Source organism: Drosophila obscura, unplaced genomic scaffold (genome assembly GCF_018151105.1).
Source record: "Drosophila obscura isolate BZ-5 IFL unplaced genomic scaffold, ASM1815110v1 contig_186, whole genome shotgun sequence".
Taxonomy (NCBI): Eukaryota; Metazoa; Arthropoda; class Insecta; order Diptera; family Drosophilidae; genus Drosophila; species Drosophila obscura.
In genome coordinates, this window is record NW_024542774.1 from 9,842,894 (window position 1) to 9,860,854 (window position 17,961).

General features: G+C 48.4%; 2 protein-coding genes across 3 annotated transcripts; one reads left to right on the top strand and one right to left on the bottom strand.

The window, feature by feature from the left end:
• The first annotated feature begins 126 nt into the window (after positions 1–126).
• Positions 127–13,153, top strand: LOC111074254 (sine oculis-binding protein homolog). Of its 2 annotated transcripts, none has more exons than XM_022366980.2 (4): positions 127–188; positions 2,645–2,789; positions 9,732–10,227; positions 10,959–13,153. In XM_022366980.2, the coding sequence occupies exons 2-4, from the start codon at positions 2,679–2,681 to the stop codon at positions 12,938–12,940; spliced, it is 2,589 nt and encodes an 862-aa protein (XP_022222672.2). In that variant the 5' UTR covers positions 127–188; positions 2,645–2,678; the 3' UTR covers positions 12,941–13,153. The 2 variants fall into 2 exon arrangements, with proteins under 2 accessions (XP_022222672.2, XP_022222670.2); XM_022366978.2 differs by lacking the exon at positions 127–188 and adding an exon at positions 1,668–1,727.
• On the bottom strand, positions 13,136–14,464 carry LOC111074257 (guanine nucleotide-binding protein subunit beta-like protein 1). Its single transcript, XM_022366982.2, has 3 exons — positions 14,258–14,464; positions 13,681–14,194; positions 13,136–13,620 (listed from the first exon to the last, which is right to left on the bottom strand). The coding sequence occupies exons 1-3, from the start codon at positions 14,393–14,395 to the stop codon at positions 13,301–13,303; spliced, it is 972 nt and encodes a 323-aa protein (XP_022222674.2). The 5' UTR covers positions 14,396–14,464; the 3' UTR covers positions 13,136–13,300.
• Positions 14,465–17,961: the final 3,497 nt, after the last annotated feature.

Sequence of the window (17,961 nt, forward strand, 5' to 3'; positions counted from 1 at the left end):
TCTTGATTGACACGGCAGCTGCTTTCCCACTGCTTCCCATTGCTTCCCACTGCTCTGTGTGTGTGTCGTTGATTATAATGTTTTACTTAAGCGATGAAATTGTCTTTAAGGGACTGGCACCGAGACCGGTGCTCGTACCGGTACTGCTACTATCAAAAGTGGTGCTTGGTGCTAGGTATTGCCTGATGGTAAGTTTTCACCTATCAGCCAACTGTTTTCTGGCCGTTCCATGCTCACGTACAGTTACCCATATTCGTATTAATGGTGGTTCGCAGTGACAGGGCCTGCAATATATTATGATTCACTGGGACCCTATAGCCCATAACAAATGGGTGATAATGCCGGGAGGAATCTTTTTCACAGTGTTCGACAGTGTACCCTCTTTTAAATGACAAAATTATATTCGTTCTGGCTGTCAGAACGATTTTTCTGTCCACATTACTTGCAATTCCCCCACCCCCGCCCGTTAATTTCCCACCGAAATCTCTGTGATCTCTGCTGACCATGCCCGCGGACAGCACGAGTATTTTGTGCAAAATTAAAACAGAAATTGGACATAACATACCCGTGCATTTCCGAGGCAGAACAAAACGAAGGCAGGTGAAATGATGCAATTTATTTTTAACTGTAACACACAGAGAAATTATGCAAAGACACAGAGTCAAAAGAGAGGCGGCGGCAAACATCTCCTTAGTCATCGTAGAGACAGAGCAGGGAGGGAGGGTGGCGTGGTGTGGTCGTGGGAGCAGGAGCCCTAACACAGCCATACGTCATCAGCAGACAGACCCACAGCTGCGCATACGCAGACACCCAACAACAGCAGCGCCGTCGAAGCAACAGCAACAGCAGCAGCAGCAGCAGCAGCGCCAGCAGCAGCAGAGACAGTAAAAATCCGCATGCCGATGGCTGTGCGGCGTCATATGTTCCTGAAGCGCGGAGGTTGTCGGTTGTTCATGCGGGAGCGAGCGCACACGAAACACGAAACAGTTTTGAGAAGCTTCTGAATCGGAAACGGTTTTATTTGAAACATCGCCAAGGCGAGGCTAGACCGGACCGTACGGACCGCCGCTGTGTGTGCATAAATGTGTGGAAAGTGAAAAGTGAAAACGAAAATGAAAATGAGCATGGTGCATGAGCTTCCTTGACGCTCACTCGCTCGATAGTTTGCTCGTTGTAACAGCGGGAAAATCCAAAAAAGCAAAACACACACTTGAATCACAGTGAAAAGAATCGGAGGCGGAGAGCGAGAGTGTACGGTGTACGACACAGAGGAAAGGCCAATTGTGAGTGAGGAACGGAACATACCAAAAATATAATGTTGAAAATATCAGTCTATTTTTGGAATATACTCGTATATTTGTGTGTTTACCCACACGCTGCATTGGAAAAGTGTACCCCGCTAAAGAAAAACCTTAAGAATTCTATTATAAAATGAAAATGATAATGCTTTGGAAACCATTGTGTACATTGAGTTGCATTTCGTTTTCGGTTTGAGTTGAATATTGAAATGTTTTCGCCAAAAGTTCTCAAAAGCAAAACAAAGCGAAAATAAAATAAAATGAAATGAAACCAAGAAGCAGCACAAGGCGAATCGCGATCCAAAGTGAAATGTTTTCAATGGGGCAAGGCAATCAGGAATGACGAAGATCGGACAGATATATGTGTACATATGGCAAGCAGAGATATGGAATGAAGAACGAACACATTAACGTTGAGCAATGGAACTTGTAATTCCAACTGGATATTCGATATAATTTGTGTGATAACTCATGAATGCTTACTACCCTTGAGGGTGTAGATCTGATATATTTATGACCAAAACGGAGTCCATTTTTTTTGGAAATATGTATCAGAAAGATTTCACACACTCGCAGACAAACAGATTCCCATGTAGGATGGATTCCAATTACCTTCACAGTTCCCCTTTTAGTTTGCGAACAATTTTTGTCTTTTTCCGTCTGATTTCTTCTGAACTCTACCACACAGATACAGATGCAGATTGTTGCTGCTGTTTTGTTTTGCTTTTCGATTTGAATATAAAGTTAAATTTGTAGTCTGTTGTGTGTTGTGTGTGTTATGCGATAGGATAGGTGGTAACGTTTCGTTTGAGGTATTAAATTACAAGACACCAAAGTGCGCGCCAAGCGAACACGCTCACAAACACAAAGGCACAGATATACATATATGTATATATATATATATATATATATATGTACATGTAGATGGAGAGATACAAAGATACCTCGTAGACGGTGCGCGGTGTATAAATATATCGCAGTGTGCTGCTTCTTCTTGCATGCGTATCCAATGGATGCGAAACAATATGCAAAGCAAAGAGCCCAATAAAGAATAGAACCGAAAAAAAGAGTACAAATAACTGAAACTGTGAGACGCTGCGACTCTGTAATTAATTATGTTGAATGGGGGGGGGATGGGATGGGATGGGGAGTGGAGCGTACGAGTACAAGTATACCCACAGATCCAGTGATTGATGTACTCGAAAGTTCAGTTGTTTACAGTGGCAAGATCAATGACTTGGCCAGCTATAAATATCGTACGTGCTCGTGCTTGCAATAGAATCACCCTTAGAAGCTATCACATGGCTGCACTCTGACCCTTTGTCCTCTTCTGTCTTGTGTTCCAGCCACGACCCGTCCACCCACCCAGGCCCAGAAGAAATGTCCGCCAAAACGTCCCCATCTAGCTCCCGCGATGCCAGCGTTGGTGTTGCCGCAACCGTGGCCGGACCCGTGCAGATCAAAAAGGAGCTCCCCAGCGATGAGATCAAGGTGAGCTCAAGTCACATAATCCCATTATTAATTACCCCCGTCCACACATTATTCGCGAATACTATTCAATAATAAGAACTACAACATGGCATAACGACCCTCCCAGCCCTCGTATTTAAAGAAAAGTGTGCATTGGCTTGGAAAATAAAAACACTTTTCTTTCGTCGAAATTTATTATTTGTTTTCGTATTGTGCTGCTCGAATAGAATTAGTCGACAGCAAAGGTGAATAACATCCACACGCAGAAAAATGTTGCAAGTAAACGAGTAAATTCGGATATCCTATTTCTCAATTTTTCTCTAATTAGAGTGGATTAAGAATTTACTTCAAATAATAAGAAATCACATTTTGCCTGGTATATTTGCATGTAGTTTTCTTTTGCTCCAACAAGCCCTTGAAGCAATTCCAATTAGTGCATTCGAGATGTGGTTTTCAGATAGCATAACATTATTATGCAAGCATTTCCAATTAAATACTGAAAAACAAGAAAAAGAGTCAAAATGTCTGGGCCAGAACGAAAAAAAAAAACCCAACGAAAAGGTCTCAGTTTTCAATTTTCAATTCCAATTATTCTGTTGAGGAGTATGATGATGTTTCTGTTGTATTCGCAGTGGAGAGCATTTAGAAAAGTGCAACAGAAATTTCAGTCCCTCCTCTCATCACCCACTATCCCCTATCTGGGTGTGCTGGGAGTGCCGGGTCCATCATTTGTAACTGGAGTTCAGTTCGCATCGAAGTTGAAGCGATTACGATTACGAGATTTCGCCAACAATGTTCGTCCATGGATGTAAACCGAGCGCAAGTGGTCGGAAACCCTATATTGATGAATTTTTATAATCATTTTAACGAATGAGTGCTCCAGTGAGTGAGTGAGCTGCGGAGTGGAGTTGTGTTGAGTCCGAATCCGAATCCGATTCCCAGTCCGAGTGGGTTGCAAATTTACGCAGAAAAGCCAACACCGCCAACACCCCTTGGGCTCCCTGTTGCTGGGCTTATCCGCCAAATGAGCAAAATTAATTTAATGCCACAGACGAGGAGTTATCTACCCGCAGAGGCGAGACGAGCCGAGCCGAGCCGTGAATGGTGCGAAGGCGGGGAGACCAATGACAACAGCAACAGCAACAAAAACTCTCCCACAGCAACATTTTTGCAGCACGTGAAATGTGATCGGTGAATCGAAATTATAGCCGTCGGCCTGCAGTTGTGCGCAATGATACTTATTATAAAGCATAAAGCGAATAACACAAACAAAAATATTTTATAATGAATGAGCTGCTTGAGAACTCAGTATGCGCTGAGCTGAGCATGCTCACGGTCGGGTGGGTGGATTCTCCGCTTAAATGTTTACTAAAGTGGTGATTTATTACATGGAAACGATTGTTGTACTTGGGATTTGTCTAGGGAGTTGTGGGAGTTGTTGGGTCTAGGTCAGTATCGGAGTTATAAATTTATTGGTTTGAAAGCAAAAGGTTCCCTTTGAGCTATGTTCCCTTAACTTGAAGTACGCAAATCTATTGATTCTTAAATCTAACCCCTTCGAGCATGCCACACTTTGCGCATAAACGATACTAGTATCAATTAAAAATATTGAAATTTATCCCTTTTCCATGCTCACCTGCCACACAAAACAGTTTCAGTTTCAGTTTCAGTTTTTTGTGTAATTACAAGCTGCATTTGCTGCAAAGACAGCGCCCAAAAATTGTGGTATGTATTTTTCATGTATAATGGATCCAAGGGGAAGCACACACACAACATAATTAAGCAGCAGGGGGGCGATACCAACATGAACGCGCCTCACGGGTGCAATTCGATAGGACTGTGTAAGGCGATATCCTTCAGGGCTTCCGCTTTAGGGTGCTGTCGAGCTGAGACTGATGCTGATGCTGATGCAGAGGCAGAGGCTGGCCGTTATGAAACAAAAGAGTGCAAGGGGCAAGGTGGTAGGGAGGAGGCCTATCGATGATTGACAGTGGCCGAACAATAACTGAAATGAACAACATTCTGTGCGCGAGAGGTAGTAATTGATGAATAGAAACAATGTGTGTTGCCTTGGGAGGTGTTCGTTCATAGCGGAGAACAAATACAATCCGGTGTATTACGAATAATTACTGGATATTAGAGGTTAGGGATAGCAGCTTCCTTCATTTGCATCCTAGCAGCTATTTCAGTAAGCATTCTGTCTGTGCTCTGAAGGGCTTAATTTTAGATTAAATTTACAGCATATCCTGTGCGACTATTATAGTAATTGCCAGCCACAGTGGCATCAGCAGCCGATCGAACACCTACACATCCCATAGTTAAGTGCTGCTGGACTCGTATATCCCATGCCCAGGGCGCAGAACGCAGGGCGCAGGGCATTCAGGATTGGGTTACCCACACGTTGGAGTGGGTCTGGGGGAGACTGTGCGGGGCCACACAATGACATCGTGGGCCCGGCAGTCAGCCACTCCGAGCCTGCAAAGGGGTGGTGGGGCAGCGCAGCTCAAATGACGCCGCAGCAGCAGAACTTTAATAACAACGCCGAAGATTGAATTACAAACAAAATAGAATATGATAAATTCTACACAAAACACCAGGGAAAGGAACTAGAGCTCAAAAGCTGTGTAAGCTATGGAGAGAGAGAGAGAGCGACGACGATATGTAGTTGCCCCCGGACACAAAAAGCGAAACGTAACATGAGGCACCCGGTGTGCCTTGTTGAAGCATCCACAACCAGCACAAGCACATGACATGGCTCCCAGTAGCTGACAGTAGGGGGCTGACAGACGAGCGATGGCATGCGACGTGCAGCAGTCCGTCCTCTCAGCTCAAATTAATATAGCGTTAAATTAATTCGAGCCACTGATGGGCAAACAAAGGACGCAAGGGAACACGACTCTCTGCAGCAGCAGGCGGACTGCCTGCACCTGTGGGTGGATGGGATGGGGGTCCCATTGGCAGCAGGATGTGTGGCAGTAAATAAAGCAGAAAATAATCATTGCAAGGAATTCTAGATAAATTGCTATTTATATTTGCAGTAATATCTGCCATACATATATATATATGTATTGATCGCTAAAGCTTTCTGCCATATATACCCCTTCTGCATACAGCACGAATATCATATATCATACACTGGAATGGTACATTAAAATAAAATAAAATATCAAGTTACAAGAGAGCAGCAACAACAACAGAAACAGAAACAGCAACAACAACGAAAAGAAAAACAATACCATGAAAATGAGAAGAGAAACTGAAAACTGGCGCAGCAACAAGAGAAACAACAACAACAACAACAACAACAACAACAGCGACAGCAGCCAAAGGCCAAGTATGTCATGTAAGAATTCGAAAGAAGGACGCGCGCGTCATTCAATCCTGAGCTATCGATATTCGATTACAACCAACCAACTAAAAACCGACTCGACTGACTTTGTGCTCGACTCACACACATACTCACGTACACTCGTACACTCGCACGCAGAGATGTCTGAGAAAACTAGCGGTAATTCTAGAATTTGTTGCCATTGGGTTTTGTTTTCCCTATATATAATTGTACATACATATGTGTATCTCGTATACTCGTTTTTTTTTTTTTTGGGGTGGTATGGTTGCTGCGGTGCCGTTGCGTTTGCTTTTGGAATTGGGTTGAGGATTGGGGATTGGGTTCGGTCCGCACACCGGCTCTGGGTGCTCTGTTGCAGTTTGGTTTAGTTCGCTTTAGTTTAGGGCCAGAGCTAGCCCAGCTCTCGTCTCAGCTCAGTTTACTGGGTTCAGGGTGAGTTATTATAAGCGTATTGGGTTGCCTCTCCCTCGCCCACTGTCCCCACTGTGTCCGCCCCCACCCATCAGTGAATCTTATCTCTTAGCCATTGCTAGCCTCGTCGTCGTCGTCGTCGTCATCGTTGTCGTGTACTTTACATTATTCTATTAGGTTTCGTTGCCAGTGGGTAACCGTAGACGTGTATTAATGTGGCCGACTCAGATAGCACGGAGCCTCAATGCTGTAATGCAATGGTTATACGCCCACTCGGATAACTTTAGATGGCGGCTTGTGCCGTATCTAGGTCAGAACTATGAAGTAAGTTTCCCTTTTCCTGGTCACCGATCGCATGGACAAAACGGAAAGAACAGAACCATTTTGATCCGCAAAAAAGAGGTTCTCCATTTGCCAGATTTTCTGTGCATTTCCGTCAGTGTACAACTACTACTCATTGCCAGACAGAAACTGAGCAAACTCGTATCCAGTGCTCAGTGCTCAGTGCGTGCTCAGTTCCTCGGTTCTCGGTTCTCGGTTCTCTCGTCAAGTCGGTTGGTTCATTACGATTCATAATAAAAATGAAAATCTGATATGTTTTTGTAAGTTGAGATTTTGCAAAAACGAAAATAAAAAGCTGAACAAACTTGAGCCGCGCCAGGCGATTGTCAGAGCCAAAGGCAGACAGAGAACAGTCAGTCGGAGCAGAACGTGTACGGTTGAGTATTGGAATTGGCAAATGTATCCACAAGATACATACTGTACATATTCCAGCAATAATTAAAAAAAAAAAACACAGTGAAATGAAATGAAAAGAAAAACGAATCCGTCGAGAGATCTTGTTGCACAACAGAGGGTGGCCGGGGGCCGGGGGAACACTGAAACTGGAATTGAAAATGTATGTTTTATCGTGTGGTTATACCACAGAGAGCAGGCAGATTCAGATCCAAAACTCCAGCAGCAACAGCAACGGCAACAACAACAGCAACAACAGACGGCATACAATTTCAGCTTTTAATTAATTGATTTTTATTCGCATTTTGGTTTAGAATTTCATCCGACTGCAATGAGCTGGGGACTGGTGCTGGGGCTGGAGTTCCCAGTCTGTCTGTCTGTCTGTCTGTCTTTTTGTCTGTCCGTTGAGCAACTGTCAGGCAGCCGGAGCAGGAAAACTGAACGAACGCACAAATCAGAAATTAAAAACCGAACATAAATTAACAGACAAATGATACTAAAAGCCAAGACAGAGCGCGGTTCCGAGAGAGGGAGAGAGAGATGCAGATGGAGATGGCGCATGGGATAATGAGGGGGGGAGCGAGCGAGCGAGCGGAAAGGTACGGAGCTAGGACGCTGCGCTCCTCCGATTACCGCACAGTTGGTACTGCGAACTGCGAAAACAACAAAAAAAACTGAACTTGAGACAAGCGTGCGTCGCTCTCTGGTCCCTGCTCTCTGCTCTGGTCACGGATCTCTCTCCACGAATCCCCCCTCTTTGCCATTCCCCAGTGGACGAGGTCGCACCTGAGGCATGTAATCGATACGGCCAGGCAGGCCAGGCATTCGGTCGTCGTACCAGAGATTTTAATCGTGCGAATTGTTAATACTCTTTTCACGGCAACGGACAAAACCTGAATGTGCCTGTCACCGATACTCGACCATGGTTTTGCCTTGCTGCTTGCTGAAGGGTGGGGTGCGGGGTGCGGTGCGATTGAGTGAGCGTGTGAGCGAGAGCGGTGAGCGGTGAGCGGAGACAGAGGAGTAGTTATTAGACGACTTGCATTTGTCAGCAAGTTGGCAGCACCGCTTAATTTGCACACCGTATCGGGTGTCCTATCAGACAGCTATTGCAGGGGGGAGGGAGGAGAGAGAGAAAGAGGGGACAGGGACTGGTCTATTGGGCCGTGGGATGGAATGGTGATTCATCTGGTTGCATTGTCCGCCTTCAGCAATTGGGGAATCATCTTTCAGAGTTCTCCAATTTGTAGCCATTTCCCTTGAATATTACCGAGGTTGCTTCCTTATCCATCTACCATATAGCCAGCAGTGTGCCGGCAGAGCGACTGTGACTCTGACTCTGACTGTGACTGTGACTGTGTCAACATGGCGTATGAACAATGTGGAATTCCTGAGAAGCAGGCTGGCGAATTATTAAGATTTTCTGAAATTTAAGTTCACTTCATACGTTTTGCTTGCCACTCCTCTGGCCGAAGACTGCAATGGCTAAAAAATAAAATACGAGAATTTCAATGTAACCCGATCCGAAGTCTGTGCAGCTCTCGCAGCCTTGTGTGTGCGATTTTCGTATTCAACTCACAGGAATATATATACAAATGTAGGTGCATATCGTGCATAAGCATGTCCAATACTCACACAAAGATATATCTACATATCTCCTTGGGTTGTTGCTGTCTATGCCAAAAAGAAGTAACTTCAACGGCAGCAGCAGCCATATCTTGGACAGGTCCAGACTGAGGCGGGATTTTCGCTTTAATTTCACAGAAGCGGCAACCAGCACAGAGATATGCTCATGTTTACTCAATATCCATGTCGTAGCAGCCGTGCCAGCACCCATACCCATACCGGAGTGCAGTGCCAAAGGGAGACATGCATGCAAATGCCACCCACACAGCCTCCCGAAAACCTACAACCAGCCCGATGGCCATAATGAATGTTTCGTTCCTTGTGTGGCCACTGATATCCTTATAAAAGCGCAAGGGGGAGTGGGAGTTGGAGTGGAAGTGGGTGGGAGTGTGTTTTCCTGGGATACGAAAAGACTATCGATTACTAGGCCACTGCAGTGCCGGGCCCAGGCTCCTCTGAAGGATTCCATTAATTGGGCTCTTAAAGTTGAAAGGTCACCATGTAGGCAGATATCCTAAGGGCAAAAGGGCAATTTAAGCAATGCTTAAACAATTAAATAAAAATAGATACTCGTATGTTAGTTGTATCATCCGTCATGTGTGCGGATGCCTTCCTTTCATGCCTTTCCTTTTCTTGAGTCCACCTTTGTTCAAGCAGAGTGGCAGTGTGTGGTCAGTAGTTGACCTGCCACCTGCCACCTGCCAACGCACCACAATGATTGCGGTATTGGATTGCGGCAGTTACAGCTGCTTAGGGGAGCTCTCTGCTCTGGGAGCTGGCAGCAGGGAACTGTGTCATCAATTTCTTGAAACTCATATCACTGTGGCTCTGTCTGGTTCCAGGAATTCGCCCACAGCACCATGAATGAGCTGCTCGGCTGGTATGGCTTCGATGGCGTCGATGTGGATCGCCTGGACCTAACCGCCAAGACATCGCGTCTGCTGCAAAGTGCCGCCGCAGCGGCTGCGGTGGTCAGTCAACAGCACCACCTGCATCAGCATCAGCATCAGCACCAGCAGCAGGACCAGGAACATCAGCAGCAGCAGCAGCAGCATCAGCACATGCTGGAGAGGAGGCGCAATGGTTCACTCCGGAGCAGTCGCAACTCCCTGGCAGCCGCGTATCATAGCAACAACAACACGAACAACAATACCGCTAGCAATGGGAATGGGAATTGCGGTCGGAAGGGCGGAATGCTAAATTGCAACAGAACGGCGACGACTCCCTCGGATCACGATACGCGCAGCTCACGGGAGGATGACTCCAAGAGTCCAAACTCAATCGGCAAGCCGGTCACGACAGCGGGCATGGGTATGCCGCCCACGGAGGAGAAAATAGGTGAGTACCAAGACCTGCTGCAGGTTCTGTCAGGGAACGTCAGGGTCGGCTTAGAGCGTATGCCACGAGGAGGACCATCAGGTAATTCGAGCACCCAGCAGCCAAAAACGAGCTGTGTACCAGCTGCAGTCTGGCCAAAAAGGGAGAGTATCTCCCACCCCCATCAGCCACGCCCTCCTACTGCTTCTAGTTTTGCTTGCTTGAAACTCGCAGAGGGTATTAACACTTACGGTTTGCAAGGGCGTTTGATGCTGCGCCGCTCTCAGCCTTTCCATGGCCCTTGTTTTTGGGAATTTGATAAGTCGAAGTTTTCTTCACTGGCACACTACGCTCCCTCTCCCTCTCCCTACTCCTGCCATTGCCTTTTCCATTATGAGCAGGCAGCTTGAAAACTTTCATAACTTCCCAACAAACTCAGGCGGGAGTTGGGGCTGCGCTGGCAGTGATGCGGCTGCCTGCATTATCGAATAACAGATTCATTAAGCCCCAAATATGGCTTACACCCCAACATCCCATCCCTTCGATACTAGGAGGGGAGGTTCACCTCCAGCATAGGCACCTCACATTAGGCTATTGGATATTGGATATTGCAAGCTAAATTTCGAAGGATGCCATGGAAAATGGGAGACTACACTCACTTTTTAGGGACTCTTTGACATTGGGGAAGCATCTCTACCCGTCCTTTTGCCTAATGTTAATAATGTTGAATCTGGTTACTCTCTCCAATGCAGACTTCAACAACTGCTGCTGGTGCCATCGACCGATTGCCGAGAATGCGCCGGACTATCTGACCAGCAGCGATGGACCGCGCTACTGCTCAGAGTCCTGCTTCACGCAGAGCCGGAGGGCGTGCTTCAAGAAGGCCAAGACCTGCGACTGGTGCAAGCACGTCCGCCATGCCGTCAGCTATGTGGACTTCCAGGATGGGGCCTCGCAGCTGCAGTTCTGCTCGGAGAAGTGCCTCAACCAGTACAAGATGCAGATCTTCTGCAACGAGACCCAGGCCCATCTGGACATGAATCCGCATCTGCGGGACCAGGGCATGGAGGCGGGCAGCGAAGCGGGTCTCATTACGCCGGATCTCTGGCTGCGCAACTGCCGCAGTCGCTCGGCCTCGCCAGCCTCCACGGTATCGGTGTCGCCAGGACCACCAGCCGAGAGGACGGCGGCCACACCCAAGCGGATCTCGCCCAGCGTCACTCCGCCCAGCAATCCGAGCAAACCCTTGATCTCAGTGGCGCCCGTGTCCAAGCTGCTGGCCCAGAAGAGTCCCGCTCCAGCTGCCGCCGTCCCACCACCACCGCCACCACCGCTGCAGCGGCACCACAACTCCTTGGGATCAGGTCCGGCACTAAAGCCTGGTCGTCGCAAGCGTCCATTTCGCGGTCCAGCCTCCTCCTCCGGCTCGGAGACGGTGGCCAGTATGCTCCAAAAGCAGCATCAACAGCAGCAGCAGCAGCAGCAGCAACAGCCGCCGACGCTCAGCGCAGACTTTTCCGGTTCCAGCGTGCCGCTGCCACCCTTATCCCCCATGCCGGAACCGACGCACACCCGCCCCCACCCACAACAGCAGCCAGCTCCGCCCGTGGTGCCACAACAGGTGCTGGGCAGGGGCCCAACTGCCATACCTCCGAGCTACTTTGCCACACCGCCCAATGGGCATCCGATGGGGCTTCCATTTGGAAGGCATCCCGCGCCGCCGCCACATCACTTCCTGCCGCCGCCGCACGGAATGATGCCTCGGGGATTTCCGCCGCCCTTTGGGCTGCCGATGCCACCGACACAGGTGCCAGAGCATCTTGGTGCTTTCGGGGCAATGATGGGGGCGGTTCCGCCGGTGACCGTGATGGTGCCATATCCAATAATCATACCGCTGCCCATACCCATTCCCGTGCCGCTGCCCATCATGGACTTCTACAAGGCGCATCTGACGCCCGAGCAGCGGAAGCGGTTCGACGAGGAGCGGGCCACGACGAGTCGCAAGGAGGAGCAGCCTCAGCCACTGGACTGCAGCAAGTCCAGGGGTGATCAGGATGATGGCAACGCTCCAGAAGAGGAGCACAAACATCCACCCGAGCTCAAGGAGGAGCAGCTGGAGGTGGAGGACGTGACGGAGAAGGAGAAAGATGAAGATGTTCATGTTGATGATGATGATGATGATGATGACGATGACGATGATGATGATGAGGGCAAGAAATCCATACCAAAGACAACCTGTGCCGGGAACGCTTCTCCAGCCTCTGCCTCAGCCTCAGCTTCAGCTTCGCCGTCGTCTTCGTCGCCAGCCACAGATGCGAACTCGCTTGAGACACACTGCATAGTGCGGGACGAATCTCATTCGGAGAGCAACCAGGACAGCCAGAAGCTGCCCAAGCTGAAAATCACACGACTGCAAACCAAACGGACCCTTATCCAAACCAAAGAGCCAACCGCGTCCACATCTTCTCCAGCTCCAGCGCCATCGCCATCTGCAGCGACACCTTCGGGCAGCACCGCTTCCTCCGAATGCAGTCGACCGCTGCGCAAGCGCAAGCGGATCATTGACTGTGACTTCCAGAAGATGGCACTGCGGGAGCTGGAGCCGGGCGACGGCCACAACCAACAGGACAGTAGTCCCACCAAGGACGAGGACGGAGACAGAGAGTGCAATATAACCAACAGCAACAGCAATAACCATGGCAATGGCAGTGCTAAAGCTAAAAAGCAAATGTAGTAGACTTAATACTTTTAGTAAACCTTACAAAATATTAGTATGTATCTATCCATGAATGGCGTGCGTGTGTATGTGTAAACTGGACTTGAATATACCATGTACGAGTATGTCTGCGAAAGCGCAGTATATTGTAGAGAGCGGCTGGCGGAGGGCACAAAGTGCTCGCAGAATCAGAACGGAATTTAAATAAATAATAAAAATTTAAATTATTAACTTGCAATGTGTATAATTTGAAATGAAGTAAACTAAGGTTTGCCCACCTACTCTACGCATAAAAAGGATAACATTATCATCAGTCCCTGAGCAGCATCCAGGAACAAAAACTGTAACACTTACGACTGACTACCTATGGCAGCACCTTCAATTGTACAGGTCCCAGAGTGATATCTGGCCGTCCATGCCCGCTCCCGCCATAATGGGTGCATGCCACATGGCCACCGGCTGCTGGGAGTAGGCCAGGTCCATGACACCGCCCTGCTTGTGCTGGGTGAGCACGGCCAGGGGTCGAAGGCTCTTCCACGAGAAGATCCGAATGCGACCATCCCAGCCACCGCTGGCAAAGACCTTCTGGTCGGCGCGAATGCGTACACAGTTGACGCCCGGATTCTTGATGCAGAGCTCCGAGCCGCGCTGCAGCTGCATGGATGGCCGCTGGTAGCTAAAGGTAGTCAGCTTGTCCGCTGCAAGTGTGGCGGAGAATGAGATTTAAAGGCGCTAGTGAGCCTGCGGCATACACTTACTGGCACCGCCAACGATGCCCCTATTCGTTATGGGGTCGTAGTCCACGGTCATGGCATCTGTCGCCAGCTCGACGACATCCACAATGACGCCTGAGCTGATGTCCCACGTGAGGAAGTGCCCGGACTCGTAGCCGGCCAGCAGGAACAGTGAGGAGGCGCAGTCGAAGGGCTTGAAGCAGGTGACGCTGCCCAGCTTGGGCAGCTGCGGATCGTCAGGCACAAGCATTTGTGTGGGGGCAGCCGAATCCGTCACATGCAGCACTCCAATAGACGACTCCTCGCAGGGATAGAAGAGCAGCTGCTCGTTGGTATTGCTGGTATTCATGTAGAGGGCAGAACGGCAGTACCCCAGATGGTTTCCCGCAATACTGTGCTCCTTCACATAGCTGCTGTTGCCAATGGAGAACATCGTGACGGTTCCACCCTTCTCCTGGGTCACCAGTCGGTCGGATGTGTGATGCAGGCTTGTAATCGGATCGCTGCCCACCTCAAAGTGCAGAGCCGAGCGATTTGTCTGCAAGGGAAACGTGCTTGAGGTGATTTGGCAATTTGTTTTTGTTTTGGACCAGCAACCTACCTGTAGATCCCAAAGGAAAACGCTGCCCTTGATGGTGCCCGCCAGAAGACGCTCGTTCTCCTGGAAGCAAACCGAGTTCACGGCGCCCATGTCCGGGGAACGCAGGCTGAACACAGGATCGGGTGGTAGCACAGCCATAATCAATTCGTTTAATTTAATTTTCAGGTGCGTTGTTTTGTTTTCTTCTATCTTATATATCGATATGCATTGTGGCGAATATATCAATATCGATACGTGCGTGCGATATTTGCAACAGACATTTTCTGATTCAGTTCTTTTTTGAGTTTAGTGTGAAAAGAGGCGTTAAATTACATTCAATTTAACATAGATTGGTTCATTTAATTCAATCAAATCAACCGAAATTAAAACGATTTACTTACTTAAATCGATAGGCAGTTGTGCAGAATCTTTGACAAAAATGCAATAGAGGGCGCTGTGATTAGCGCGCAACTCAGCCAATTCAAACGGTGTGTGTGTTTTTTGATCAGTTGCCAGCGAATTGGAGCCCATCGCAAATGTTATCCAGTTGACGTTCACTGAAGCCTCTCAAAAGGAAAACAGGCTTAAATCTTTACAGCGAAAAATCATTAAGCCACTAAATGCGCGGCGGACTATTAAAAGCATAACGTGCACCAAAGGCTTAGCGGCTTTAATGGACTTTGTCAGCAGCGCAGTCGCGGTAGCGGTGGCGGTGCTACAACGTTAAGGCACAATCATAAAAGACTTGCTTGTCAGTTGTACTTGGGGCCCACTGGCCAGATTGCGACCAACGAAAAACGGCCAAAAACCGTCCAGAATGTGAGTCTGGTGGCTTGGGTGTCTCTGCGTGTGTGTTTGTGTGTGTGTGTGCCGCAACAAAGATCGCAAAATAAACATGATATAAGCTCGTTAATCAATGCTAAGTTGACAGTTTTAAGTGGTTTTAGGGAAATAACATCACCAACGGCAAATAAGTTCGAGACGAGACTCCTGTAGTGCCGCAGGCTGCACATGATTTACAGAGGGAGGCCCCTGGTGTCCGATGGGCGTTATATTTTTATTGCGAGCAAGAATTTACCTGCCACTTCCCGCAGATATTTTTGGTTAGTTCTGATTCAAGCTCCACCCACCGGGCTGACCTCCCTCAGCTGCGCCTCCCCTATTCGGATGCTCCGTCCTGACAACTGCCACCGCGTGTCTTCCTTACTAGGCTCCCGGACGCAATTGTAATTTGATTTGGGAGCAACAAGTTAACACGTTTCCCCTAAGCCCCCAACCCACCTCTGCCCGCTGCATGCCTTTCCCCTGTCTGGCAGCAGTTAAAATGCGGCCACAAGTTCATTTAACGGCAGAGCAAATCATAAAAAAAAGGGTTCAAGTCTGTATGGTCATTCCAGCTCATTTGCTTTCGTTTCAGTATGTTGTGTCTCTTCCAGGATGGATGCCAGGAGTGCTGGGATGGGTAGGGGGGGTGGGGGGGGAGGCAGGAGAACGAGGCAAGTCCATAAATCTTTTTGCCACAGCACCAGCCACGAATGGAGCCGAAGATGAGGACCCTGTGAGGGAAGTGAGGCGTTTAAACTATTTATGCATGTTGGGTAATCCATTTGAAATGGGTCAACGACTACAACAACTATAACAACGGCAACGGCAACGGCAACATCGACACAAAACAAGAACAAGAACAAGAACAAGAACAACGAGCACATAAAACTCCTTAAACGTTTCCAATAACCCAACCCAACCCAACCCAACCCAGTTCGGAGTTGAAAACATATTGGCTTGTTACCTTAATGAAGTCATAAATTTTCGCTATCGCATTCGGGGCATCTCTCAAGAGAGAGAGAGAGAGAGAAGAGCCCCGTAGTCCCAGACGCAGTCCCATTTGGAGTCCGTTCCAGTTCAAGCCCCCGAAGCTACAGGTTTCTAAGGAATTCCATTTTGGGATAGAAGACCAAGTGTTTTGGCACACATACTCGTATGTGCACAGTGCACATACGGACAGTCCACGGCCAATGCTCGATAGTTAATCAGGCTTAGTTTGATATATGCTGACAGAGTCGCTCTCTGGTGTAGGCCGCCACTCAGACCCTGGACCCAGCAAAAGGACACTGGGACACAGTCTTGCGCGACGCGATCATCGACGTCCCTTGGGGGGAGGACAACCCGCTGGGCACGTATTCCGCGTATTTGTGAGGCAGGAGGCTATGGAAATGAAGTTATCACGCGACAAACAATGTCGGGACACCCATACCCTTCCGCCTCCGCTCTCCCTCAGCCACAGACTGTGGGCTGTGGGTCCGAGCCGGGCATCCGTGTGCTACCAATAACTTTATATGGTTGTCATTATTAGTCTGAAATTAAATGGCTCTGGCCACAGAGGGCGACACAGAGGACTACCCGACTTATTTATGTGCTACCTTAATGGAGCTTCATCTACTTTTATACGAGACGGCGATCTGTTCTACTCGCTGACTCCATCCCAACCAATTCTCATCTCATTTCGCATCTCCTGCCCCCTCATCCTGTTGTGTTGAGTTCTTATTTCGCATTACTTTGCAATGCCCATGAATCACTTTATTGGGCAGACGGTAGGATAGGCTTCTAGGTGTTGGTATTTTGATGTCCCAGCTACTATCCCCCTTGGGGAACGGTCTTGATCGTTTTCGAGAGTAATTCCCATATAAATGTGGGAGTTTTAGTCACTATTTAAGGTATTGTCAAGCGCCGCAGAGGCCGAGATCTAAGAATGGGCCCCTTGCTCATTCTTTGGCCTTTTCTTTCTATAGAAAGTGGTGCCCAGTGGCTGATGCAATGTAAATTTGGTCACAAAAATTAATTTTTAGAAACCACTTTGGTTTTTCCCCCCCCCCCGAATTGGAAACTCTGAGCGGGGCCTCAATCAATTAAAATATCGACGTCTATCAGCATTATTATAAATCAAACGATAACATAAAACTGACACTAAAGGCGTTTCGCCCATTTTTCATGCAGCCCGACTGGAGCGACAACGACGACGACGACGACAACGACGAGATTAAGGCCTCGGATATGGCATCGGTGACGGAGATGGTGGCCAAAACCTAACTGGAGTCACATTTTTGGGGCATTTGTGCTTGCATCTGAACTTTGTTTCGTATTTATGCAAATTATTCGTTGCAGACGGGAAAAACTGGTCCGCAAAGTGCTCTCCGTAATTGATCAATTTCCGCTGAACAGGCAGACCGGATCGATTCGATCCGATTCGATTGGGTTCGATTGGATGGTATTCGCTTGGAGTTGGCAGACCCGCAGCTTTGAAACGGATCGAATCGGAACGGATAATGTGATCTTCCACTGATTTATGGAGTCAGTCGAGGGCTTGGCTAATGAAATGGCACTTTAGATAAAATATTTTGTGCCCGTTTTGTCGTTTTGTCGTTCGGCCAATGGTCAGAGACGCCGCCACCCACCATGAGAGCAACCATCTAAGGGCCAGGTGCACCCACATATCGGCGCTGACATTGGACATTCCACTTGATTGCCTCTCTGGCTCTCCACCTGCCTCTCCCTCTCTGGATAGTCCCCTCCTGCGGCAATCAGACGCACTCAACAAAAGTGCCAATCAAGCCCAGGACCCAGGACCCAGGACACAGCACACAGTACACAGTGGAACACAAAGGGATGCGTTCGCCTGGCCATAATCCTGGGTGTGAACGTCCAATGGATGGACACGATGGCCGAAG